Source organism: Filicampus tigris, chromosome 3 (genome assembly GCF_054856515.1).
Source record: "Filicampus tigris isolate MCC_2025a chromosome 3, RoL_Ftig_1.0, whole genome shotgun sequence".
Lineage (NCBI taxonomy): Eukaryota > Metazoa > Chordata > Actinopteri > Syngnathiformes > Syngnathidae > Filicampus > Filicampus tigris.
Window position 1 is genome coordinate 28465654 of NC_141219.1, and position 25620 is coordinate 28491273.

General features: G+C 41.8%; 2 protein-coding genes across 15 annotated transcripts in view; one reads left to right on the forward strand and one right to left on the reverse strand.

Annotated features, from left to right (window-relative positions):
* Positions 1-1395: 1395 nt before the first annotated feature.
* Positions 1396-16961, forward strand: LOC147150530 (uncharacterized). Of its 4 annotated transcripts, none has more exons than XM_086024817.1 (7): positions 1396-1714; positions 2522-2575; positions 5224-5704; positions 6916-6991; positions 8538-8616; positions 11922-12030; positions 13294-16961. In XM_086024817.1, the coding sequence occupies exons 3-7, from the start codon at positions 5264-5266 to the stop codon at positions 13678-13680; spliced, it is 1092 nt and encodes a 363-aa protein (XP_085880943.1). In that variant the 5' UTR covers positions 1396-1714; positions 2522-2575; positions 5224-5263; the 3' UTR covers positions 13681-16961. The 4 variants fall into 4 exon arrangements, with proteins under 4 accessions (XP_085880943.1, XP_085880942.1, XP_085880941.1 ...); XM_086024816.1 differs by lacking the exon at positions 1396-1714 and adding an exon at positions 1752-1918; XM_086024815.1 differs by lacking the exon at positions 1396-1714 and adding an exon at positions 1933-2367.
* A 906-nt stretch (positions 16962-17867) lies between these two features.
* Positions 17868-25620, reverse strand: part of herc1 (HECT and RLD domain containing E3 ubiquitin protein ligase family member 1) — a 99245-nt gene continuing 91492 nt past the window's right edge. For all 11 annotated transcript variants that reach the window (XM_086024811.1, XM_086024814.1, XM_086024813.1 and 8 more), the window contains 8 exons: positions 24667-24836; positions 24280-24449; positions 24022-24187; positions 23864-23940; positions 22347-22599; positions 20590-20742; positions 20196-20501; positions 17868-18545 (listed from right to left, as the gene is read on the reverse strand). In XM_086024811.1, coding sequence (XP_085880937.1) covers positions 18360-18545; positions 20196-20501; positions 20590-20742; positions 22347-22599; positions 23864-23940; positions 24022-24187; positions 24280-24449; positions 24667-24836 — 1481 coding nt within the window. In that variant the 3' untranslated portion in view covers positions 17868-18359. The remainder of the gene's footprint in view (positions 18546-20195; positions 20502-20589; positions 20743-22346; positions 22600-23863; positions 23941-24021; positions 24188-24279; positions 24450-24666; positions 24837-25620) is intronic.

Below are 25620 nucleotides of genomic sequence, written 5' to 3' on the forward strand. Positions count from 1 at the left end.
GCACAGGATGTCTTGAAACAGTACAAGCACAGTATAATGAAATATTAACACCATCAAGGCATTAGATAGCATAACATATGTCCAGTGTGCGGAACACATCATGTTTTGAAGAAGCACTTTCTCGTAAAATGAAGGAGTGTTCGCGACAGTTGGTAAAAGCAGTGCTTATGTGTTTGACAGCAAGGTGGAGCTTAACTTGCAGGGGCGGGGCTTGCCTCCTGACCGCCCCGTTTTGGATTACATGACTTGCTCCCTGTCCAACTGTTTCGCAGCCTGAGGAACTAATGACTGTCTGTAAAAATCCCAGTGAGTGTTTCACTGCAAGCCTCTCTCACCATGTGACTCTGATACAGTTGAACGCACTTATGTAATTCCTCCCTCGCCCCCTCTCTCTCTGTGTCTAATGCAAAGTGTCCACATAGGACATCATTTCCTAGCCTTGTTGTGTAATTCAGATCTTGTAAATCTTTTCATTTTAGGTGTTTAATCTCCATTTACGGGAAGCTCATGTCCTCTGAGGATTCTTTTTCTTATCTGCTTGGTTGCAATAGACAGCACAGCAAGTGAAGCATTTAGTCCAAAGTACTGAAGCTGCTCGATTCTCAGTGCCCTCAGGATAGAGCAATTGAAGCAAATGCATCTTAGGAGAAAGACATCTAGAATTCCACGTACCAAATCCTGCAAGACTTCAGCTCAGTGAGCATCTACAGGATGAACTCCACATGTGTTTTGCTTTTTTATTGATATTTCTGCTTTGTGATGTCCCCAAAATAGTGTCCCAGTGAAGGCCAAGATAACAAATATGAATATGACCATTTTTAAAGACAACCACCTGTTGCTGTTGTTGTTGTATTAATAGACCAAAAATCTCCTTTATGGCACTTCTTTTTTTGTACTGTATGACAATAAAAAATAGAAAACTATGAGTTGAAATGTGTACACCACCAAACAACCACAAAATAATTATCTTGATGTCTGTCCTTTAGCTATAGTCTTTCCTATACATTTTAATAGCAGTATGAACAGAGACTTCTGTAATTTTGGTTATTGTTTCTTAATCTCAAATAGCCGATTACTGGTTAAACAAAAATGTTATAGAAAATATTAATTGCCAAATTGTTTGACCTGGCTAAAAGTCAACAAAACATAGATTGAGGACGGACTGAGACATATATAAAAAGTTAGTTAATGCTAAGGTAGTTTCTTTTGATTTTTAAACCAAAGGGTTCACACATTTTTAGATGTGATAGATTTGATAGATTTTAGTTTTAGTTTAGTTTATTAAGCTTCCCCCCTTGTTAATTTCATTCAATACTCTGTTTTCAAGTAGTGATTTTATTTGCTCTTGTACTTTATTGTTGTTGATTTTATCATTATTTTTTGGGCCGAGATAATTTTCAGTATCGCTTTATCACTTGGAAGCAGTGGTGTAACCAGGATGCCAGGTGTGGATGGGCATTAGGTTTACCTAGGAGGGGTGGGGAGTCAAAAAAGTGCGACAATGCTCAAGTAGGTCGAAATCCAGCGTAGGGCTACTGCACCTTAAAACATGTTTTAAAAAATAAATAAAACAAAAGTTGGTTTGATTTTGATTTTTTATATCCCATTTATCAGAACTACGTCCATTTTCTTTGGGTGGGCAGAGCGTGTCCGTGGGAGGGCACTGACCGGCACTGACCACTCCTGACCATCCTCGCCCCTACCCCGCTTCCAGGTAACGCCCCTGGTTGGAGTTTGTGCAAGACCCAGTTTGCTTGTTGTGTAATTGCCATTTAGGTGGCGGAGTGCATCCCAGCTGTCCCCAAGCGGACTACATATTGAGCTGTTCGCCAGCCAGTCGCAGGGAACACGAAGACCAATTGCCGTACCACCGTCACTGAGCGTGAATTCGAACTCATGCTGTTCGCACTCAAATCAGGCCAGTGTATGAGAATATCACTACACTACTAATGGCGCTTGTTGTGTAATGTACATTTATTTCATGTTACACATTATCACTCAACGGGAAGCTTCATGAATGATCAATATTTTATGATATGCAGAAGTAGAGCACTACAAAACCAACTTTTGTTTCGAGGATAAGGCCGGCTCATAAATACGTCCGTGCTTCTATGTATGAGTGTTGAGGTGCTACTGACCAATAGGAGCTCCCTGGTCATGAATATTAATTGGCTGTTCATCCCGATTGTGCTGATTCAGTGGATGTAACAGTAATTACGCTTACTCCTCGTCACGTGTTGCGGTGGCTACGACCCAGTAGGCGAGTTGGATTAAAAAAAAAAGAAAACCCACCGTTCCGAGTGGTCACGTGTTCACTCCAATTGTTGCTTCTGCCGATATTCGTGTCGTGTGTCTTTTGTGAAGCAGGTACGTAACGCGCTGGCCCCTCCCCTCCCGGACACGTTGCCCGGGGAGAGGCTCCACGGGCTAGACGGGAGCCTCCCGCCCTGCCTGCCTGCCCGCCCGCCGCCGCCGGCCTGACTGAGTCAGTCTGCTGCTCTCATGCTGCTTTTTCCTCCAGACTGTCCGTCCGCGAAACACCACCAGGCGGAGGGGAACACGCGCTTGACTCCGGGTAAGCTTCGCTGCTCTGCCTCCATCCTTCACCGGCTCACTTGCTTGTTCTTGTGGTCAGTGGGTTTGTTTGGAATAACCTTTCCCGAAGTATTGGCACCGTCCCACGGGGTGCCGTTAACTAAATGATAGGCGCAGCTGTGATGGTACACTTCATTATTGCCAGTGCAGCAACAATGTCCAGGAGTTGACACGGCGTTAGTGGGGAATAAGCCACACAAAACGTTGCATCAGCACTCGGCATGTGAAAGGACACATGCGCATGTGTTTGCTCGTTTTTTCTTACATAATGCTGGACGACCTGCCCATTTGGAAGAGAATAAAGGCTGGGGGACGGTTACTCAAACCACTGTTATCACATTCGGTCTCCAAATGGGGAGAATGAGGATTGAAGCCAGGCTTAACTGGGTTCAAGGGTCAACGTTTCCTTGACGTGGCTATTTTCATGTCAATTGACCCCTCGTGAAAGTGATTTACTTGGCATTGGTGAGTGAATAAAAAATGTGTTTAGAATTTCGGATACCCAGCGACCCACATGCCATTTTTACAGTTTTTACTTAATCAAATTATTACATTATATTACAATATTTTTTAACAAACACAAGCAATACATGCATCTTTATGATCACAAACAACATCAGGTTTATTATGTATAAATGTTTTGTTCTTATAGGTTAGCATTATGCTAAAATTAAGGCAAATGAACCATGAATGAACATGAAATACAGTTTAATTATCTAGTTCAAGTAAAGATTTTAACTTTTAAAACACTGACTTGCAGTCTTTTAAGCATCCAATATGACAATGGCATCATCACAAAATTCTACCAAACAAGTATTGTGTAAACTTAAGTTTGGAAATCATAAATCAGATTTCAACAATAACGCTAACAAATCTGTGACTATCACTTCAAATGTTCATGATTCACTGAACAATGAAAAAGATCTGAATTCATCTAGCCACTATATAAATAAATAAAATATATGTATCTCTCTCTCTCAAAATTGTATTTACTATATTGCAATGTCGATTTGAACTAGATTAAATGTTCAGCCCTAGTCTGTATGCAACCCAGGAGTTAGCAAATTATATTCAGCGTTTACTCAGGCAACTGTCAAAACAAGTCTTCATCCTAACTGTTCTGACATCTTTGTGAAGCCAGCCCCATAATGTTGTCATGGCAACCTGTGGTTTTTCATTTGTCATTATAACACCATTCATAACTAACAATTTGTGAAATCATTCATCTCAATGCCCACAACATTTGGTACCCTGGCTCCATCTAAAGCAGTCCAATACAGCGAGAAGGGCATAATATTAGGAACAGCTTTTAGAATCTCAGTGCACAATGAGAAACACTCTGACAGTGTCTCTTATTACATTTTGAAGGGGTACCAACAAGTTGTTCTGTAACATGATGACAAAGCTGTCATACGTAATGCAGTGGTGCCTTGAGGTACAGCCCTGGTGACCTGACTTACAATCTTATGAGATACAAGCCTTCATTCGGTTGATTTTCTTTTTTTTGCTTTGGCATACAAACGCAAACATGAGATATGAGCTCTATATGGTGGCAGTGAAGTCAACTTAACAATAAGTAGCAGTTTGAAAAATGTTGAACAAGTCATCAAAAAAGGCTTTGAGCTTCTTCAAGCCACTTCCCAGTTGAAGTTTACTGTCCAACTAAACATAAAACAAAGTTAATTACACATTGCGTATTTAAAACTACCGCCACATAGCTTTGTCTTAGGAAAGTCCACCTAGCTTAATGCTCATTGCTAACAAACAATGCCAAACACAATTGACCTGCTAACATGTCAACAGATAATAAAACAATACTCACAGGCATATATCCTTTATCCTCTACAAGAAATGACTACTGCATCTTGCTTAGTCACTTACAGTTAGTGATGGGACGAGCAACACTGGTGCATCAGTATTCAGCACTGTGCCGAGATCTCAAGTGTGAAACCCCGAATTGGTGCGTGTATCGCTTTAACAAAAAAATCATGTGACCAATACAGGAAGTGTGTCGTTTGGCTGTGCCGTGTCAAATTGTGTTTATAAGGAAACAAACTGTTTCGACATGTTGTGGGTTTGTTGGATGGAGATTGAACACTTTGGTTAACAAAATCCCATACATAACTTACACGTTATCTCTAAATTTGATATATATTACATGCTCATTTGAGCCTTTACACAAACAAGCAGAATTTGAACTCTTCTCATCAACGACTTCACTCAGCAAACAAATGGAGCCAATACAATATACAAAGATCACATTTTAAGTACAAAACTAGCAATTGAATAAAGATTTACTTCTCAAGCTAATGTTGGGTCAGCATGCAAGTTTATCCTTCTTTACATAATGTGACCTGCAATGATTTTTGATGTACAGCAGAGGTCAGTGTTGACTGACCAACACAGTATCAATACAGTGTCAACACAGTTCGTGTACTGTGTCAATACACTCCAGGAGGTATTATCGACCCATCACTACTTACAGTAGTAGTAGAAGTACTACTCTTCTTCGTTTGTATTATACTTCCTCCTTGCGGCCAAGGCGGGCACGCCAGGAGGAGTGGCACAATGAATTGGATCCCCCAAATGACCTTTTTTGTAATGATACTTGTTGTTTTTGATTGGCAGGTCAGTGGTTCTCTCTACTGGCTGATAGTCTGCTTCCATCATGTCATCACCCTCAGACTCCGATTACTCCGCTGACTGGTTCGTCCATGATGAAAAGAGCAGTGACTGCCTCAAGAGATTCACTCCTCAGCATGCAGAGGCCCCAGCGGTGCAGATCACGGCGCCATCCTCATCCTCATCGTCTTCAGCTACTACTTGGAAGGAATCTCCTACCGCCCTATTTCACTCTGGTGCCTTCTGGAGGACGAAGAGGAGCGGTGTCGGCGACAGCTGTGATGACGGAGACTATTGTGCATGCTGCGCAAACTGTGCAACTCCCCAGGAGACCCCCACAGTATTTTCAGTTAAGGGAGATAGCCCACTTTGCAAGCAGGGGACATCTTATGTTGTGCCCAAGCGCCTTTCAGTCAGGAAGAGAACTTTAGATGGACATGGCGCTCATCCTCAACCGGACACTCAAAGTGAACTTTTCTCACTCAAGGTGAGAAAAGTGCATCTACAACTACTTATTTATTTTCTGAAGTGTTAAGGAGGTACTCAATTGAAAATAAATTCTCCGCAAGAATAAGAATTAAGCAGATGAATCCACCTGTTTTCATCCATGTCAGGAGGCTGCCATTTTGATGTTATACCGCCCTCTGACGTCGACTGAAATTGATGTCAAAGTGCCCTCAGGCTCGTATTGCGAACATCACCGCTCACCCTTGACGTCAATTTCAGTTGACAGAAGGGGGTAGTACAGAATTGATTAATCTCCGGAAATCTTATTCCACCGACGCAATAATCACCAGAAGACCATGTTTAAAGTAGTGGGGCCACATACAACATATTATTGCACAAAATGTGCACTTGAAGTCCCCTTTAAATACAAGTGTAGGCATCAAGCCCTGCCACAAATAGTGGAAATCTGCAAGTTATACGGCTATACTTGCCTATAGATGCTACAAAATGGTGGTAAATCACTAACTTTGTCTAAATGAAACTCCTCAACTCACTTCGTTTGGTCCCTTAGCTACCAAATGAATAAATGAATGAAATGAAATGAAGATGCCGCGTGATGTCGCCAAAGTAATACTTTATTGCTGTGGCCTGAGCACAAAAACAGTGACTGGTGAATTTTTCATCAAATAACAGAATATAATATAAAAAATTTAAAAAAGATGCGAATAGTTTAATATGTGCCACGTGCCAACATGGCAAGCGATACTTGTGTCATGGATTGCTATTACTTGCCTTACTGGTTTCTGTCAGTGGTATTCAGCAGAGCTGGGCATCACCTAACCGCCACCACGTTCCGTCCTGCATATTTAATTGACCCATGTGGTCGCTCAGACCGACTGTAACCACGTGGGTCGTTTAAATATGCAGACGGCAACTCTGTGGCGGTTAGGCGATGCCCAGCTCTGCTGATTAGAGGCCCTTTGCTGAAAGGCCTGCATTCGTTCACCTCAGTGGCTAACGGCTGCTAACGGCAGCGGTTGTAAATGACTAGTCACGTGCAGCTGGAAATCAATACGACCTTGACACAAAGCCAGATTTAACCAAACTTGGGTGTAAGTGATCTTGTGGTCAGGTGAGGGAAACAATTGACAGGGCTCTGCTGGAGATGGGCCCATATTCTCCAAGTGGCAACCCTTCAAATGGTGCAGTGCAGATAGCGCGAATGCTAACAGGGTTGTCTTCTCCACTTAGTGCACGGAGTTGCAGTGCTACATCCAGCCTCTGTCATCCATCCTACGAGGTTTGAGATCTGGCAGGTACTCTACACGTAAGTGTCTCCTTTTTTCAAGGCAGATTTGTTATTACTTGGAAACTGCCTTAATAATGGATGCTCTCCAAAATCAAGCCCACTATCAGTAAATATTCATTTTCTTTTAACGCATATCCTGATCAGTAATATTCCACATGACTTTGGTTGGTTACTTTTTGCACACGACAGCACATATTTAATGGACGGTTTTGGTCACCACGGAACGTTTGGGAGAGCACTGCAAGCACAACATTCAAGTGTAAAATGGGGGAATTGTTTGTGGAAAAGGTAAACAAACATTATTAAATCGATTGTGTCGATAATTTGGGGGAAGCCAAATGGCATAAAAGCCATACTTTTTTTTTTTTAAACTCTCACAGAGTGCATGGCAATTGGATCCACAGGTATGCATGCACTTCTTGTGTAATATTCCTCCGTATGATGTCCTTGTGCTGTTAGTCCACTAGATAGAGCTCGGCCTCCGTTCAAGTAGCTTCCTTGAGACATTGACACGTTGTCCCAGTTAGTATCACGTACTTTACGTACAACAACTATGGCGGAGTACTAGGTAACCGTCCTGCTGCAGAAGCACCTGAACATGATAGTGCTTTTACAGCAAAATCTTCTGCTTCTTAACGTCACTGACAAGTGAAGGTAGAGATCAGTAGAAAATGCATGCCCTTAAATCCACCGTGTGTAACAGGATTAAGTTTTGGGGAAGTTTCAGCCTCTGCGTGACTGTGGACACACATTTCTTGAAGGCAAAACTTTTTTTCTGTGAAGTCTTTTTTTTTTTTTAATGAATTAGTAAAAACATAGGCTCCCATTTTCAGTTGAATTCTCTCTCTGTACATCATATATTTCAAATGCAATTCTGTCACACCATGTTTTGACAAATAGATGGCAGTTTTTATGAATTCCTTTTTAAAATAGGTTTTAAAATATTTTGTATTTTACCATCACCACTTCATTTAGTATGTTGCTTATAATCAAGATAAATTCATCAGTTGATGCTGTTGTGGGTGTTTTTGTATTTGAAAATTCATGTAAAGTCTTGTAAAGTTCTACAAATAAGTAAGGGACAAAGTATTGTAAAATAATCAAATGCTCTGCTTGCATTTCATATCTTTGTTGTCGTCAGCATTAATGGACCAAAAAAGCTATAACATTCAATATGACTGATTAATTGGTTAGCTGTTTTTTTTCCCTGCCAAAAAAAAAAAAAATCCATACTAGTCGGGCCTTGCTAGTTTATCATATTGTCGCTGTCATGTGAAAAACACTTATCTCCATTTTTTTCAATTGGCTTATTTTAACATCAATGGTGTTTCCGCGTTACAGACATCGCATTAATGTGAATTTTTTTTTTTTCCAAAATTGGACAAAAGTGTTTTTCGCAGGACAGCGACGATATGATGTATGTTGATAGTGGTTTGCTGTCTGATCCTGTTTTGGTAGTAGAAGGATGAAAATTAGCAATTGAAACAGCAAATGACATGATAAGACATTTGCACACAGAACCACACCTCTTCCATGCTCACTGCACTCTTGTCTTCTCTCACAGGTCTCAGCAGTTTCCAGGAGAGCGTTGCAATGGACCGGATCCAGAGAATAATGGGAGTCCTTCAAAATCCGAACATGGGGTAAATACAACCGCTTAAGGATGGCAACCACATGTAGTATCAGGGTTTCGATGAGCTCAAATGCAAACAAAGAGTCATTTTGTTATTTTCTTTTCAGACAAACAGTCATGTTTAATGTTCATGTCTCGTTCATTGTTGCTCACGTCAAATAATACTTCTTGGACTTTCGCATGGAAGGCGGTCTTCAATTAAACAGGCTGGCTCATTTTACTGCTTAGTGGAATCATTTGTCTTCTCCCTTTCTAGTTCAAGTGACGCCTATGATGTTGATTTGACAGTCACAGAAACATTCTGATTTGCAGATAAAATGCTCAATCAGGGCTTCTGTAAAAATGGAGAGAAATATATTTTACAATCATCTCAAATTTTACATTACTCTCTTGTATTCCACTTTTAGTTGACGTTATTCCGACATTTTGGTGGGACTCAATTAAAAATATACAGTAGACTTTACACAGATTTGATCAGCCAATATTTTGCATTTGATGCACATTTTGTGATTGCACATAATGTCTTTTATCAGCTCTGCAAAATAAAACATTACAGCTGCAGTATTTTGCACAAACACTTTGACCTTTGGTGGTCCACCACAAATGAAATTTGGCTGCTACTGAAAGATTTTGGTGCTAACTTTCAATTTCGAACTCTTCTAAGTAGTGCACGGAAATAGGCTCTGCTGCTTGTGTGCTCCTTGTGTGAATCTGCTAATCAATACCGATTTTCTTTTGTTACACAATATTGGAAAAACTTGCGATATGGATGTTGACTATAGCGATATCGATATTGCAATATTTAACATACCTAAAGAAATGTCTTTTTTTTTCATTAAGCAAAATAAGCAAGACCAATGTATTCTTAGCTAATGTAATTACCCTGGATAATGTTCAATGATTGGATGACGATGCGCATTTAAGCACATTTGATCTGACTGGTCGAATGCAGATAAAAGCATACAGTTCCATAACAAACTTCTTGCATGTTTTTGCGATATGCATATAGAATGGGCTAATATCGCGATTTCGATATTTCTTCGATATCTTGTGCAGCACCACTACAATACTGCAAATACAGTGGCTGAAATGACTCAAGAATCAACTGTATCGATGTTTAGACTTTTGCAATTGATCTTAGTGATATCAGCTCAAACAGTATCGATCCCCCTGGCTAATCCAGCGTGCGTAATGGCCGTCTTGTCAGTTTCACAGCACACTCGGTGCTCCTTTTGTTGTCGTAGTATGTGTTTTGTCTTGGAAACGCCGCACAGTGTTAGGCAAAACCTTCGCATACTTGACTGGTCAGGCTCTTCTGAGTTTTGGATTACGCTGCGGAAAGACGTTTACGAAAAGTGAACCGACCACGAGCAAGGCAATTTTTTTTTTTTTCTCCCAACGCATATTTCAAAGAGCGTAACTCAAGACTGCTGTACAATTTCAACGGCTCACTTCACCTCATTCTGCCATGCAGGAGTTACGACTAAATCCAACAACAGCGATTGTAAATCCTCGGCAGGGCACACTATCTTGATGATGATGTGTGATTACGGATGTCATCTCAAGACTTTGGCTGCATACATAAAAATGATATGTGGCCTTTTGAGGATGAAACATTTCCTTTCTGTCAGGCACAGTGTGTGTGTGTGTGTATGTGTGAGTGGGACCACATGCGCTGCAGCGTCGGCGGCTGAAGTGCCGTCTCACGTGTCTCCCGCAGCGTCACATTTCACAAATCCATGTGCAGTTGAAGGCAAATACTGAAGTTGTTCTCACAACAACAAATGTCACAATTGGCTTGAAGTCGACATGACACTTGTTCGCATTTCACATGGAGCTCAGTGATTGGGAATTGCTTTACTTTTGGGGTCCATTATTTGAAAAAAAAAAAAAAAAAATTCTGCCTTAATATTTCATTGCACAACCTATTGAGCGAATCACTGCAACAAAACAGCATCCCGCGAACAGATAAGATGCCGATTGCCGATCTTCAGCGCGGCATCTGATGTGATGTAAGCCATACGATACTTGCTGCGACAATCGCTAGCAACACAAAGCGGTGGGAGAAGTGAGTGGTGTTCACTTCAGTGCTAAACTTCGCACCCGGGTCCTGCCGTTGTACCACCTCTGTTTTGGCTCGCCAGGAAATTTGCAGGTGGACTTCAACCTCTCCCTTTACAATTTTCCTACTTTTGTAAATTATAGAGTAACAGTGACTGATAGAAATACGTCATTAGGTAGCTAGGCTAGGACAATGAGTGAGTGAGATTTTACAAGTTTAACCCGAAGCCTTAGTTGAAAGTGTCGACCTTCAGCTGTAATTTAAGAGGTTTCAGCAAAATTTCGGAACTACGGGCCTCAAAGGTATTGGGCCAAAATGAAAATAGGAAGTTGCTACAGAATATAAATGAAGACAGTTTCCCATTTTGTCCATAAAGCACGACGCAGCGGGCACACGTGAGCCACATTGTAGTCATGATTCAAGGACAAGTTTACAACTACTACAGGAATGTGTGAGAGACTCCCTCTCTCTCTCTCTCTCCCTATCTCCCAAAGGGAGGCGGGCAGTACTTGATGAAATAGTTCATTTTTAAATCCAATGCAGCGAGCAAGTGGGCGGAGCTGGAAGTGGCTTGCTCGGGCTATATATAGCCTGTGAATGAGATGAGGGCCTGCTGCCACGTGCGGACTGCAGCGTATGTGCGTGCGTGCGTGCGTGGGTCGCAGACCGCCTCAGTCACATTGCTCATGTGGAACGGAACATGCACTGCACGTCTTCCTGCGTCTGTCACAATCATGTGATCGTGGGATGCGGGCTTGAGCTATGACGGTTTCGCACACACGCAGCACGCACACTGAGGAATGCAGATGTCGAGAACACATGGCATTCGCCCCCATGCAGCTTTTTTTTTTTTTTTTGAGTTAGTCTTGGTGCGTTTTCTTCTCATCCACCAATCAGTTAACGCCAGAGCGCCTAATGTGATGTCAGAGGCTTTAGGTGGCTTATGTAATCGCCATTGGCGAGACATCCAGAGCCACCCGATCTTCTCCCACTCTGAATCGTTGCTACAACCAGGAGGGTCTAGGATCAGAAGTTTAGGGGTATCAGTAGGACCTCGACTTAAATATTAGAATGTTAGCATGGCAAAGTGTACATGTCTCATTGCAATTAAAAATGGACAGCTACCTTACCATGCTTGGATTTATTTTTAAAATGGGCTATAATTATGGATTATGGCTACAACATTTGCAAAAAAAACCAAAAAAACAATACTAAATATGTCAGCATCACTCATCATGTTTGATCTTTTCTAGAGGACACTTTCTCAGCATCATCATGAAAATAGAAGAGATGCTTCGAAGTTGGTTCCCTCGCACAAAACCAAATCAGGCCAATGACGGCCCACCAGCCAAGAAGCAAAAGGTACAAATCTTTATTATGTACATTAAGTATTCTCTAGTAAGGAATCATATTTGCATTGTCCAATCTTTCCTTATAACGGAATTTCCTTATGTGGGGAACGAATATGGCGCATGTCCTGTATGAACGTGCAAGTATGTTAACAAAATACATGTGGAACAAGTTAACAACACAAGCAATATAATAATAATACAAATTTTATTAAGCAAAAACTGCACTATAAAGTACAGGTATATGAACAAAGTACAGTACAGTATAACAAAAATGGTACAAATACTGTTGAAAAAAAATACTGTTAACACCAATGCAGTACAGTACTGTACTTAACTACAGTAAACTGTACTGTATTTTAATGTTGACTTTTCTCAGACTTTGGAAAAAATGAGTCTATTTTGAGTTGTGTTGGCATCAGTCTTTGCTGTATGAAAATGTTTTTCTGCGTATCATATAGTTTTGTTGCTAATTGCAAATAACTGTCCCGTTGATCATTACTGATGTCTGGTGATGCTTGTGCATACAAAAGGACACGTTCATTTACGCCACCGTACTTCGTCCGTCGAGCCGCAAGCAATTTCCTTTGAGCAGGCAAACTGCTGGAATCGTACTGAGCCAGAATCGATACCTTGTTTTTCAAAGATTTGAGTTTTTCCGATTTCAAGTGTCTCTTGGATGTTTTTTTACTTTGTGTCTAGCTTTGCTTAATCGGGTGCATTTCCCTCTCTCTTCCACGGCCATTACCGTTCTCCTTCGTTTGGATGCCAATGTAAATGAAAATGTAAATGAATACATTTGAAATCTTTCGCAATTTCAGTAAAACGCATTCCAAGGAAGTGACTTACATGTCGCCGTTTTGGATCCGATGATGGTGGAGCAAAGTTTTTCCGTAGTATCGAGCGGGAACTGTTTGGGTTTGCGCTACTGCGGGATTTGCTATGGGTTTCGGATACAGCACCGGAACCTCCGTTGTAAGGAATTGATCGGTAATGTAATATAGTAGTACAAAATTTACTGCAAATGTTTTTTTTCCGAGTGAAGGAATTTCCGTTTGATCCGATGATGGCGGAGCGGTAAATGTTTTTCGAATGAATTCGACTTAGGTTTAAGGCAGGACATACAGCAATATGATTGGTTGCTGCATCAAGACAGGACTGCCTTGAACCAAAATAGTGTAACTGTCTGTCCGCCTGTCTGTCTTATATAAAAAGACAACGTGGCCTTTATTTTCAAGAGCTGTATGAGTGAAAGCCTTTTTGTTGAATTGTCCAGCAGGGTCACAGCAGTGCTCCCTGGTCCCCAGCATCAGTTTGCTCTTCAGACGGGGCGCGGGTCACCTCCCACTGGTCCAACCATGTCGGACGGCTGCGCTCGTCGCCCGCCTGCTCCCTCGAACGGTCCCAGTCAACGCTTGGCCCTCAAAGCCAGAGCCAGGGCGTCACCCAGGACAACTTCGTCTCTTCGAGTACCGACTGTGCACTGTTGCCCCCACGCCACCGGAGAGGTCCGCCGCATCGTCTCGATCGGGGGCCGCTGCCTTTTAAGATTAGCTCACCGTGTCTGGAAAGACTACTGAAGGCCAAGAAGAGCGACCTCGCTTCCAGAAGACACGACAAGGAGGCCGGTGGCCATGGATATTTGCATGACTCGGGCACGTGAGGCGCTGCGGCGTGACATCCTAAGACAGCTGGAGGAGTTCATTCTAGAAGCAACTAAGTCAATCATAGTAGAGAAGCCTTTGGTTTAATCCTATTATTATGGGCTGGAGGGAACATAAGGCACAGTGCAGTATGGAACGTGAAGCCAATGCAGAAGTGCCTTCTAAAGCTGCATTTTTTTCATGACCACAAGGGGCTGTTCAAAGACGCAAACATCTAGAATACACCCGTTCATGGCCTAATTGTAAGGTATCATGGAGGCTGCTGATATCCGCCACCGAAAACAGTGAAGGCAAAGAAATCTGACTTCCAGTACGTCGTCCTCAGCAGTAGTTGGCGCTGTACTGCGGCAGTTTGGCACAGCGGCGATTGCAAATCATCATCTGTGTCAGAATGAAAGGTCATTGTTCACAAATTATTTATTTTTGTCATTGTGTTAAATGACCTTTTACACTGTACAGTGACCCCTCATTTATTGCGGTTAATGGGGGGCCAGAACCCGGCGCGATAGGTGAAAAACCGCAAAGTAGCGTGGGACTTAATATTATGATCATTATTTTATGATATTTATTGTACAGTTTTATTTTGGGGGGGATTTGCGCCTCTATTATGCTGTTGCGAACCCCCGACATGGTTCCCACACTTCTAAATACTTGTTAATCAATTTAACTATAAAAATGCAAAATGAAGAATATAAATACCAAGCTTGCAGGCTGTGATCAGAATTGAGCTTCGACCGATCGCGGCAGCTGACGATCACGACGGAACGTTCGCTAAAAACCACGTTAAAGTTTTAATTTTGATCATAAAATTGACTTACCTTAACTAGAATGCCATAGTGTCATTTATCCAATCCTGAACTTTAAAAAGCTTGTCGTCGTCGCGAAAAGTGAAAGTAAAAACGGACCTTTCTTCATCCCTGTTTTTTCTTCTTCATTCCCTTTGTTGCCTCCTACTTCATTTAAAAACGAAGAAGCATGGCCGCCGCGGAGGGGATCATGTAATAACTTTATCTTTGCCCAATAACATCAATAAAGTCCTTTGGATGAAATGCAACGCAGGATTGTAGTTAAGGTAAGCTGTTTTAAGACAAAACTAACACTTTCACACTTTATTTGGCGATGTCTAAGTCGTGCCGGCTGGGAGCGCGCCGCGTTCACGAATTATAAACACAGCTGTTGTACTGTACTATCGGATTTTTACAAAACTTTATTAGAGCAAACACTTCATTACAAATACGGATGGCAAAGTATCCGGCTTGACTCTGATTAAATCAACGGCACATTTGAATAGTGGACGAGACTTAGCGAGAGGCTGCGATGATGCACACACAGTCAGCTCACATATAGTACACAGTGGAAAAAGTAAATCCACTTGTACCCTCGTTGGTCAAAAAGTGGTTATGGGACACCCCTAATATAAGCCTATGTGTGGCCATTGTCAAGACCTACTGAATATTTCCAATGTTTACACGTTGACGATAAAAATAAGCCACGAAGCAGATCGAGCTTTTGAACTGTAATGGGCATTCTTAAACATACAAAGTTGTTAATGATACACTGTAAATGTCACAATGAAATGTTTAGTTGCTTCTATGGTTGAATTCTGGCTTGCAAATGCGTTAGGATGTCAGTCTGCAGCCACCAACATACTGACACGGCCTTAAGAAAAACAAATGTAATGCAAATGCATCGTGTCTCCAAATACTTTTTTTTTTTTTTTTTTGCAATCAGAAAAACAAATTGTTTTTCTTGGTGTTACAAACAGACAAAAAAAATGGAAATGCAAGCTGTTAATTGAACATCAATGAACGCATGTTTCCTTGTACAAAGCTTGTCTGCAAGTGAGTCAGAGCGGTCAAAGGTCATAGTTCAACTTTGGATCACTTTCAGGGTTGCACATGAGAGACTTCCAGGTTGACCACCAGTTGTTTGACTTCCATTTCATCATGTTTGTACCAATGTTAGCTGAGTGAACGGTAGAGCGAGACCCAGTCACGGTGTGGCCGGCAGCCAACATACAGCACTCGATTCATGAATGGAAATCGGAATGAATGCGCGTTTACCTTTGGTAATTCTTTGGGTAGTTTTCCGAGCAGAGTGCAACGACTGTGACCTTGTGTGACCTCTACCTACTGCTAACCCCGCAGCAGTCTGCATGGCTGAAGTGATTCCAATGGAAGGAAAAATGCTTTAGTGATCACTTTGCAAAATCACAAGTTTGTTGCTCACCTTCTGTATGTGCTTTAGTTGGCTCAGGTCAATTTGACCTATCATTCAACTGATTTCCCCCCAGATGATTTATTGCAAGTCTTCTCCGCACAAATACAGGCCCTGTATAAACAAAGTAGTTTAAGAAGACACATGAATAGGGATCTGTTCTGCAAATTCAGAGTGTGAAATGCCTCGTCTAGTTTGCTTTGCGTTTGTCATTCCTTGTAAGTGTGCTACCTCTGCCAAGTTCCACAGCGTGTGATGTTTACTGCTGCGACACATGCATGCATGCATACAAACGTTGCCACAAAATAATGACCTCTGTTGGGAAAGAAAGTCACAAATGTAGTTCATTCCAATACTCAGTAAAAAGCTCCAGAATAGCTTATAATGCTCCACTAAATGGCAATCAGGAGTTTTCTGGATGGAATTCCTCCATCCAGTTTCTGTAGCACTTGACCTCTTCAAGTCAAGGTCAAGAGGCAGCTAGAGCATTTGGGTTGTTAGTACTTTAGTCATAACAATGTGGCCACAGGCTTAGGAAATGCGCCTGTGATACTCAGAAATTAGTGCGTCCCTCATTTCATTTTCTCATCCTGAGGTTTTGGGGATTTTTCTTTCTCTGTTGACAATTATTTTTACTAGCCAATTTGTGACTATAGAAGGACTTCCAAAAACGGCTATCACAGAGGAACAGAAACATTTTGCAATACTTTGACAACTAATACTTAAAAAGTTCAAATTTGAACATTCAAGTCTTTCATCAGTCCAAGTGCCTTTAGATTGGAAGGGCGGCTGTGGAGGTGTACCCCCCCCCCCCCAAAAAAAAAACCCTACATTGGCCAAGAAGTGTTTGAGAGAAAACCTTTGCTTTAGACATATGCAGCCATTTTTCTTTGATGTAGATAATTTCAATTTCCAATAATTTATTCTTCCCCCAAAATGTGGCCTTTGTGATATTTTGTACTTCATCAATGAATATGTAAATAAATTCTTTAATAAATGTGATGTCATGTCATCATATGTTGTTATGCATGTAAGATTAAATAAAAGTTTTTCATTTGTGCGATTGGCTTTTGCTCAATGTAACGGGTAGGCCACAGCTCACCGGCAACCCTAGTGAGGATAATTGCTACACAACATGGATGGATGAATATCTGGCATATGTTGTCTCTCCATTCTATTTAGGTCACTGTTATCAATCACAAAAGATTCGCTTCTCAGGTGAGCCTAAATAAAGAAAAATGACCTGAGGAGGGATGCATGGAATGGTACAATGCTTTGAGAAAGGAATGAAAACTGCGTTAAAAGAAAACTTCAGCAAACTCATTGGAAAATCAATTGTGTGTGACTCGCAGGTTTGTTCGGATAAAGGCATGTTAAGGAAAGTTTCTGTCAGGTGAACGTGTTGTATGAAGATAGCAGCAGTTAAATTGCCAGTTGTGAACAGCAAGAACATTTTTGAAGCTGCTATTCCGGACTAAAATTCCAAGTAGCTTTTGATGCAGGGTCCCGGAAATCTGCTTTCTGCACCCCTTTCAATAATTTTCACTGATAAATATCATGCTAGATGAATATCATCCAGATCAATGTTACCACCATTAACCCCTGACCCGACTCTATTGAGAACCTCTAGAGTACCCTTACAAAGAAAGACATGCGAGCGTCAATGTCAGTGCACCTACCGGCAACTGCCGTGGAAGCAAATTCGAAATTCTTGCAACGTCAAACGAGACAGTAAACAGAAAACATCCTCAGGCTTACAAGGTAAAGCCTGGCAGTTTTTAAGATGATATCCTGCAACATTGATATTTTACAACCAACTGGCTTCAACTGGTGTGTAATATTTTGGATGCCATTGTGATAGAAGCCAATGATTGTTGCTTATTAAAAAAACAACAGTAAATTGTATTGACTATTGAGGAATATTTACAAACACTGCATATGTCTAAAGCTTATTAAAAGATTACAAAAATCCATTCTGCAGCATTTATTGTTGGTTTGGATGCTTTGGGAAACCACGTATAGGCAATAAAACAATAAATATGGATGTTACAGCAAGAAATTTGTCATGAAGCATTATACACAATGTACACAATATATTTGTCCTAACGTCCTTCTTGAATGTCCTATGCACATTTCCAAACAAATAAACAACTCCATGCAGCGCCCCAAACATGGGATATGGAGTAAATGGGGGGAGAAAAAAACAATAAACAATAAACAACAACACACACACTAAATGCACTTGTGAAGATTTTTGTGTCATTAAAAATAGTTCCTAAGGACAAAATAAACTTTGTGCTGTTTGAAAATATATAAATGAATGTAAAATGTGGCCCATCTGCGCTGGAGTTGCTATACTGGTGCAGTGATGATGATGATGCATCTCAGGCTTTGTGAGGCATTCGGCTAAATCTGGGCATGCCGGCTCATTTGTGGCGCTCTGAAGCCTTCCAAGCGAGCGTCAGTAGTCCGTATCAGAGCCCTCGGCGTTGTCCACGTTCCGAGAGAGCATGTAGTTGTCCATGTCGATGGAGCGGCAGTTGTTAATGGCGTAACGCAGCCGCTCGGCCATGACCACCTGGTTGGAATACGGAGGCAGCCTCAGCTGGAAGAAACACGTCTGGGAGGTGGGCAGGCTGTCGTATGGCTGCACAGATGACAAGAACGCCACCGGTCACCAACCCCACTGACACGCGTGCAAACACTCACACCCGACCGATTCATCAAATTCAAGTTGACATTGCAATGCAGTATAAATGTCATCAAATTGCAAGGGTTGCAATTTGGGATTGAAAAAAACAAATTGCTTCATTTTGGTTGGTCGGTAGACGTTATTTTCTATACAGTGGACCCTGCACATTTGCAGTTCGCCTATTTGCTGTTCTTTTGGGGAAGCCAAACTCAAATTAGACAGTAATCAGCAGTTTTTGGAAGGTTTAAACCTTTTTTTTTTTTTTTTTTTTTTTTTTGGTTGACAATGCATTTCAATGGACGTCAATTATTGGAATTTCCCCGCCCGAAAATCCACATTTATCACCTCATTGTTTCATTAAACATGAAAAGTTGAAGAGATAAAACCACAGATTAGTTTGTAGTTTTAATTTTTTTAACCAAAATATATTTCATTCTTTTATTTATGTATTTATTTCTGTTTCATATTTGGCAGAACGCTTAAAAGACTGCAAGTGTTTCTTAAGTTAACGACTCAAACTGAAGTTGATAAACTGTCGTTCACATTCATTAATGGTCAGAGGTGGGTAGTAACGATAATTTACTTGAGGAAGTTTTGGGAAATTTTGTACTTTTAGGAGTAGTTTTAAATTACTATACTTTTTACTTGAGTAGATTTGTGAAGAAGAAACTGTACTCTTACTCCGCTACATTAGGCTACATTGAACCCGTTTTTCTTCTCTCTCTGTCTCCCTCCCCCCCTCTCTCCCCCTAAATCTCCCCCTCTCCCTCGACTGTGTTTCACCCTCTCACTCACGCACTCACTCACTCGCTCACGTGACTGTGTTTCACCAATCAAACGTAGCCGTATGGCCGTGTAGCCATGCAGGCTCGTCACGTGATCATATTCAACTTCAGCTGCGGGAAAGATTTGTTTTCGGATGAAATGGATCGAAAATGTCACGCAGGAATGCCCACTATGTTTGTTTTAGCTGCTACTTGTGCTTCATTTATTTCTTTTATTTGTACTATTATTATTTTAATGTTTATTAAAGTACTTGAATTTACCTTAAGATTATTCTAAAATAATCTTTAATTAAATCTAATTCATTTTATTGATTGGATGGACTGTAATTTGCCTGAAGATGATTATTTTGTGTTGTCGTCTGATTGAACGGTTGTTTTAAAAAAAAAAATAAACGAGACGTTGCTACAGTTAGTCAGTACTTGAGTAGTTTTTTCACCAAGTACTTTTTTTACTTTCACTCAAGTAATTATTTGGATGACTACTTTTGACTTCTACTTGAGTCATATTATTCCGAAGTAACAGTAGTACTTTTACTTGGGTACAATTTTTTGGCTACTCTACCCACCTCTTAATGGTCCATTTGGCTTTATTTTAGTGCAAGCCTAACCCATGAGAACAAAACACTTAATGTACCATAAATAGGATGTTGTTTGTTGCAATACAGGTTAATTTAATGCTTGTGTTTGTTGAAAAATACATGGGAGGTGGACCTTGAAAACATAATTGGATATTAAATCGCAGTATTGGCGGGGGGGAATAAAAAATGGCAATGAAACAATTTTTTGAATGGTTGTGCTAAAATTGACACTATTGACTCACCCTGTCCACTTTCATGATCTGAAACCTCTGCGAGATGTCGGCCGTGTTGGCGGGCAGCCGGGAGCGTCCTGACACGAAGCGCATGAAGAGGACCCGCTCCTCGTTGGAGAACTCGTCCAGGGTCTGCCAGAACCACTGCACCAGCGAGTGCTGCTCGTCCACCTCTCGGTAGCGCACCACCTTCTTGAGGACGTCGCAGCAGATCTCGGGCATCCCGCACACCATCTGCTCCAGCTGCTTGGCCGTCAGCAGCGACAGCAGCGGCACCGGCACGATCCAGGACATGCCTTCACGCACGGCCGCCACCTGACAGGAGCACGTCGCGCCTCGTTAGCGCTCGGCAACAAACGTTCATCTTCATTCAGCTCAGGGACCAAAATGAAAACAGCCTCACCTGGCGATTAATTTCATGCAGGCGGTACTCGATAGCCCTTTCCACATATTCCTTTCTGTTGGAGAATGTGAGAGGGATGCTGTTTCCTCCCGGGATGATGGGCACCATCTTCCCATCTGCGCTCTGACCAACAAAGGAATCCAGAGGAATCATCTGAAAGGTAAAACAAACAAACAAAAAAAAAAACCTTGAGACTAGTGCTATCCTTGACTTGAGAGTTGAATTCATAGCGTGATCAAGCTCGTAACTCAAAAGCATTTCGAATTCAATGATCTTGTTCCCCCACCCAAAAACAGCAATTCTTATTTTGTTTTAAGAAACATAGCACAGTTTTGTAAAATATGAGTGCTATGGCATGACTCCTTCTTGTGACTGGCTCCGAGTCAGACCTCAAATCGGGAGTCGTCAAATACAAATCGATGGTCCATTTATTGAGGTTGGTCAGACAACAGGTGTAATATTCAAAACAAAATGTCCTCTTCATTCAAAACAACAAAAATACGGTGACACAAAATTGTTGAATGAAAGAAAGCATGAGCCCTGCTATGAATCCAAAATGAATCATCATGAAGGAATCAAGAACAATTTTATTTTACAAACTATAAATATAAAAAAAACACACATCCAAAACGGAAACGTAGTTGGGCTTCCTACTTCAAGAGTGTGCCAGTGCTTGCACACATGCTTTGTCTTCTCTATGAGAATAATTAGGAAGAGAATAATCAAACACAGATTGGCAAGAGGATAAATAACACATCTAAAAAACGAAATCATTTATTAAGTTTCATTTCTCTTTTTACAAATGAATGTTTATGAATGAACCCCCCCCTCTCTCTCTCTCTGTTATCGGTTTTGGTGGGAAAAAAAGCTATTTTAAAACAGACGCGAAGGCTACTCACGTTGCCCTTGTGGCTAAAAGGTACCCACTTTTTATTTGATTTTTTTTTTTTACTGACACTGCACAAAGCAAAACGCCATCTGTTTGCAGTGCCTCTTTCGTCTTGCTCCCTCCGTGCGTAACTGCTCGCAGAGGAGGAGAGAAAAAAAAAAGGGAATTGGAGGCAAATTCACTTGAAAGAGGCGGCGGTTTACTCAACGCTGCAAGCGGCCAATCATATTGTGCCCCGCTTAATTAAATGAAACGTCCCCTCCGAAACAGAAAAGAGCTCATTACTGGCGACGGCCAATTTGAGCAGTTACTGAAGCCCCTGACTTTTGAAAACCTGAAGTGGGGCCACATTTGCACCAGGCAGGATATGAAGCATCAACGGCAGCTCTGCCCCGCCCATACAGGCAAGGGTCCCACATCACATTTGTTTCGGCAGAATCGGGCCTTTGGGACGCGCTTGCCATTTGCACTTTGAGCCGGTCCATTTGAGTGATGGAATGGTGGCGGGGGAAAAGGTTGTGTGGCTCGAGTAGCTTCATCATTGCTGAACGGGCGAGAGAGTGAGGCAAGGATGGAACGGGAGCCAGTCTGAGGGCATGAGCGAGAACTCCGAATTGAAAAGCAATTCGGCGGCTAGCCAAAGCATGTGCAAAAAAAAAAGTGCCCAGAGAGCTGCGGGAAAACCTTAAAGGACAAAATCTGATTCGGTTTGGAATTAGGTTTGGAGAGTGTTGTTTATCAGTTTCCGGGTTACCAGGACAACAGGCATAAAGAGACGGTTGATGCGTGAAAGTATTGGACGCGCTTGTTCCTGAAAGCTGCACTGGCTGAGAAAACATCCCATTTGCTTTTGCCCACATCGACCCACCTCGTGGAAATTGTCCTCGGTGATGCCGCTGTCTTCGATGTGAAGAATGCTTTTGAGCGTCTGCACGTAAAGGAGGTCCACTTCCTCCAGATCTTCCAGGAGCAGCGGGATACAGCACAGCTGCTTCCACACCAGAGGCGCCAGGTGAAGGTCCAGCGGTTTCTTGGTGCGAATGGCCACACCCATCAGGATGCCAAGAAATTTAAACTGGAGCATGTGCTCGTCCAAGCAGGATGACGGGTTGAGGAGGAACCTTGGAAAAGACCCGTTTTCAACTCGTTAATAGTTCTGCTGTCAATTGCTCACCCAAAATACTTCAACCATTTCATTCAATCCTTTTTTTCTTGGCGTGTTCAAAACGTTTTGGTGCAATAAAGACATGTGAAACTATTCTTTACAGTTACAGCCGAGAGAGCGTGTATGTCATTTTCTATTTCTTTTTAAATGCAATTCTCGGTCTCTTAGCCAATGAAATGCATCAGAATATACACGTGACGGTGTTGTGAGCACTGAGCTCTGAAATAAGTGACGGCAGTGATATAGACGAGACGCTTGTGGACTTTGAACAAATCAAACGTGATAAAAGATGTTTGGTTGGTGTGGTTAAAATATGTTTGTAGACAATGACGATATTGACATCTTTGTAACAGAGTAGATAGAGGATGGTAATCACCACTCGATTTAAAAAAATAAAATAAAATAGTGATTTTCTTGCACTGACACTATTTTTTTTTTTTTACATCTTTGATTGATTGAAACAGTAAATAATAATAAATCCGGGCCTGTGTGAAAGCCACGTCAAAGCTATGTTATATCTGCGACAGGGGCTGAGATATCAATTATTTTGTAGGTGTTGAATTTCTGAGAAAACTTCAGGTTTTGGAGGGTGATTATAAAGTCGCCCTTCGGTTTTAGAGAGATGATTCACCAGGCACTTTAGGCCTTCATGGCTTAAAGGGAAGTCAAGCCCCAAATTGTCTTTACAACGAGTTGGGAATTTTACGAAAAATTTGCGGTTTCGTTTCTCGCCTACACCCGTCCGCTGTCCGTCTATCCGCCTTTTTGTCCGGCCGGATAGTAATCGCCTATAGGCCGGTCCTCCTATGATTTTAAAGGGGCTTCCGTTAGCATTTCCGACTACCAACTTCCACAAACTACCACTCACACACCATTTTTATCCATCTTGGGGGGGCAGTCATTTAGTCACATATTATTGTGAAGAAAATGTTTGGGGTTGACTTCTTCTTTAATATTGCTAAAATTAGTTTGTGAATGAATAGTGTTCTGCTTCTTTGCCTTTACTCATATATATATGATAAGAATTTGTGTTCATGTACAATACACATCCTGTGTACTGTATATGAGTGTTCTTTTTCATCTATCAGCCGATATCGTGTTTTTGTTTGGCCCCCGATATCGGGAACGCATCGGCCCCCAATATCCCATATCGTTCAGGCTCTGTTGTTTATAACAACAACAGAGAACAAGAACAGATTTGATTCCGAATTTTGCCTCACCTGTCTCTGTTGTAGCCAACCTCTGCGGTGGCATTGGGGGAGGGGATGAGCAGGTCTACCACACCCGTCTCCAATTCCTATGAACACATTTGCAGAACGACGAGAGTAACAGAGCTACCAATCACACGCGCAACAATGGAAGGATGGTTGCGTCATACCTGACACATTTCTGTGATGGTATCGTCAAAGACGCCCCCCGCGTCATCGGCTCCCTCGCCCACCAGCTTCACCTTCCAAGCTCTTGAGGGAAGACGGAGGTCTGAAGCATTCAGTTTCACAACCTGACGGGCAATTTGCACGAAGATGGGTTTGCATTTGCGTCCCCTGCAAAAACAGTCAGAGACGGAGACAAAATGAAATGGTGAGCAAACAAAGCAAGGAGCCGGATTCCTCCACTACGAGTGAAAAGGACCGACCTTGTGGAGATTCGTTTGACAGTGATCTGGGGACCGTAGTTCTTGCCTTGCACCATGGTTTTGCCAATAGAGCGCACCATGGGTAACGTGTATACTCTGGGGGCTAGCAAGGGTCTTAATTGGCCCTGAACAATCCCCCAGGTGCCTGCATTGTAGCGGGAGGTGCAGCTCTGCAAAGCATCAAAACATGGTTATGTTCTTCTAATACTGAAGATTTTGGTTCACCCTTCAGACAATGGCAGCTGGACAATTCATTTGAAGCAAATTGAATTAAGTCAATGATAAATGACAAAGGTCAAAAAGGTAAGGAAAAAAACATAAAATCATTTGGCATTTGCATGAAAGTCTCATGAATATCTGTGCGTGTGTGCAGGTTCTTTTGAATACCTGGTTGTTGGGACTGAGGTTGAGAAGTCTCCAAGATGAGTACATGAGGTCGGAGAAGTGGTAAAGGAGGCGCAGGCGAGCTCTCACTGCCTCCATGCTGACCTCCTTGAGCACGCTGTACTGCGGGGGCACAGCCACGGGCAGACCGAGCTGCAGGGGGACTGAAGAGCCTGAGGACGCAGCAAGCGTCAGTTGGAAGACAAAGACAAATTGTACACAGGTCCGACTGACTGGATTATAAAAAATGGTCAGTGACTTTATTCTTCGGGCTAGTGGTTCTTAAAACTTTTAAAACAATTACAATGTAAAATAATATTTGTCTCTCCAAGTACCAGCATACTGACCAATATTATAATACAGTCGCATAGTAGGCCCAAGTGTTTGTCATAAACAAGGCATAATTTCCCCTTAAAAAGTATATTCAACATTATTTACAAAGAATGGACGGACGGATGCAAGCTACTGTAAGTTTGAACACTGACACTGTGCTTAAATATATGAAAATGAAAAAAGCAACAAATGAACTAAAATCCACACTAAAGTTGAATACGCAAACGTCACCTAATAATTGTGTGAAAACAAACATTTCTAAATGGTCAAATGCAACTGCGCTGTACTTAAAACTTGAATACAACTGAACTGTACTTTAACAAATATACTTCACTGGATTTAAAAAAGGGGAGCCACTATAACGGATTTCTTAGAGTACCTGACACTGCGACTGGACACCTCTCATTCAAATGAATGGGACCCGGCGAGCGGTGCGTTTGATGGCAATTTTTTTTTTACGCCAATCGTTAAAATTTAATCCATAAGTAAATCTGAATTTGTAAATATGGTCCACACTGTATTTGAATGACTTTGGCAACAGCTGGCGGGCGGCTCTGTCTTGGTCATGTAAAACCAGGAAATGTGCATGTGCAGCGGAGTTCATTGCCGCATCGCTGTCGGCCA

Bases quoted from the DNA above. Each gene is read 5' to 3' on its own strand.
- LOC147150530 (XM_086024817.1), top strand. From the start codon at position 5,264: ATGTCATCACCCTCAGACTCCGATTACTCCGCTGACTGGTTCGTCCAT. The intron at 8,617-11,921 runs GTAAATACAACC...GATCTTTTCTAG, and splicing joins CTTCAAAATCCGAACATGGG to AGGACACTTTCTCAGCATCA. The intron at 12,031-13,293 runs GTACAAATCTTT...TGAATTGTCCAG, and splicing joins CACCAGCCAAGAAGCAAAAG to CAGGGTCACAGCAGTGCTCC.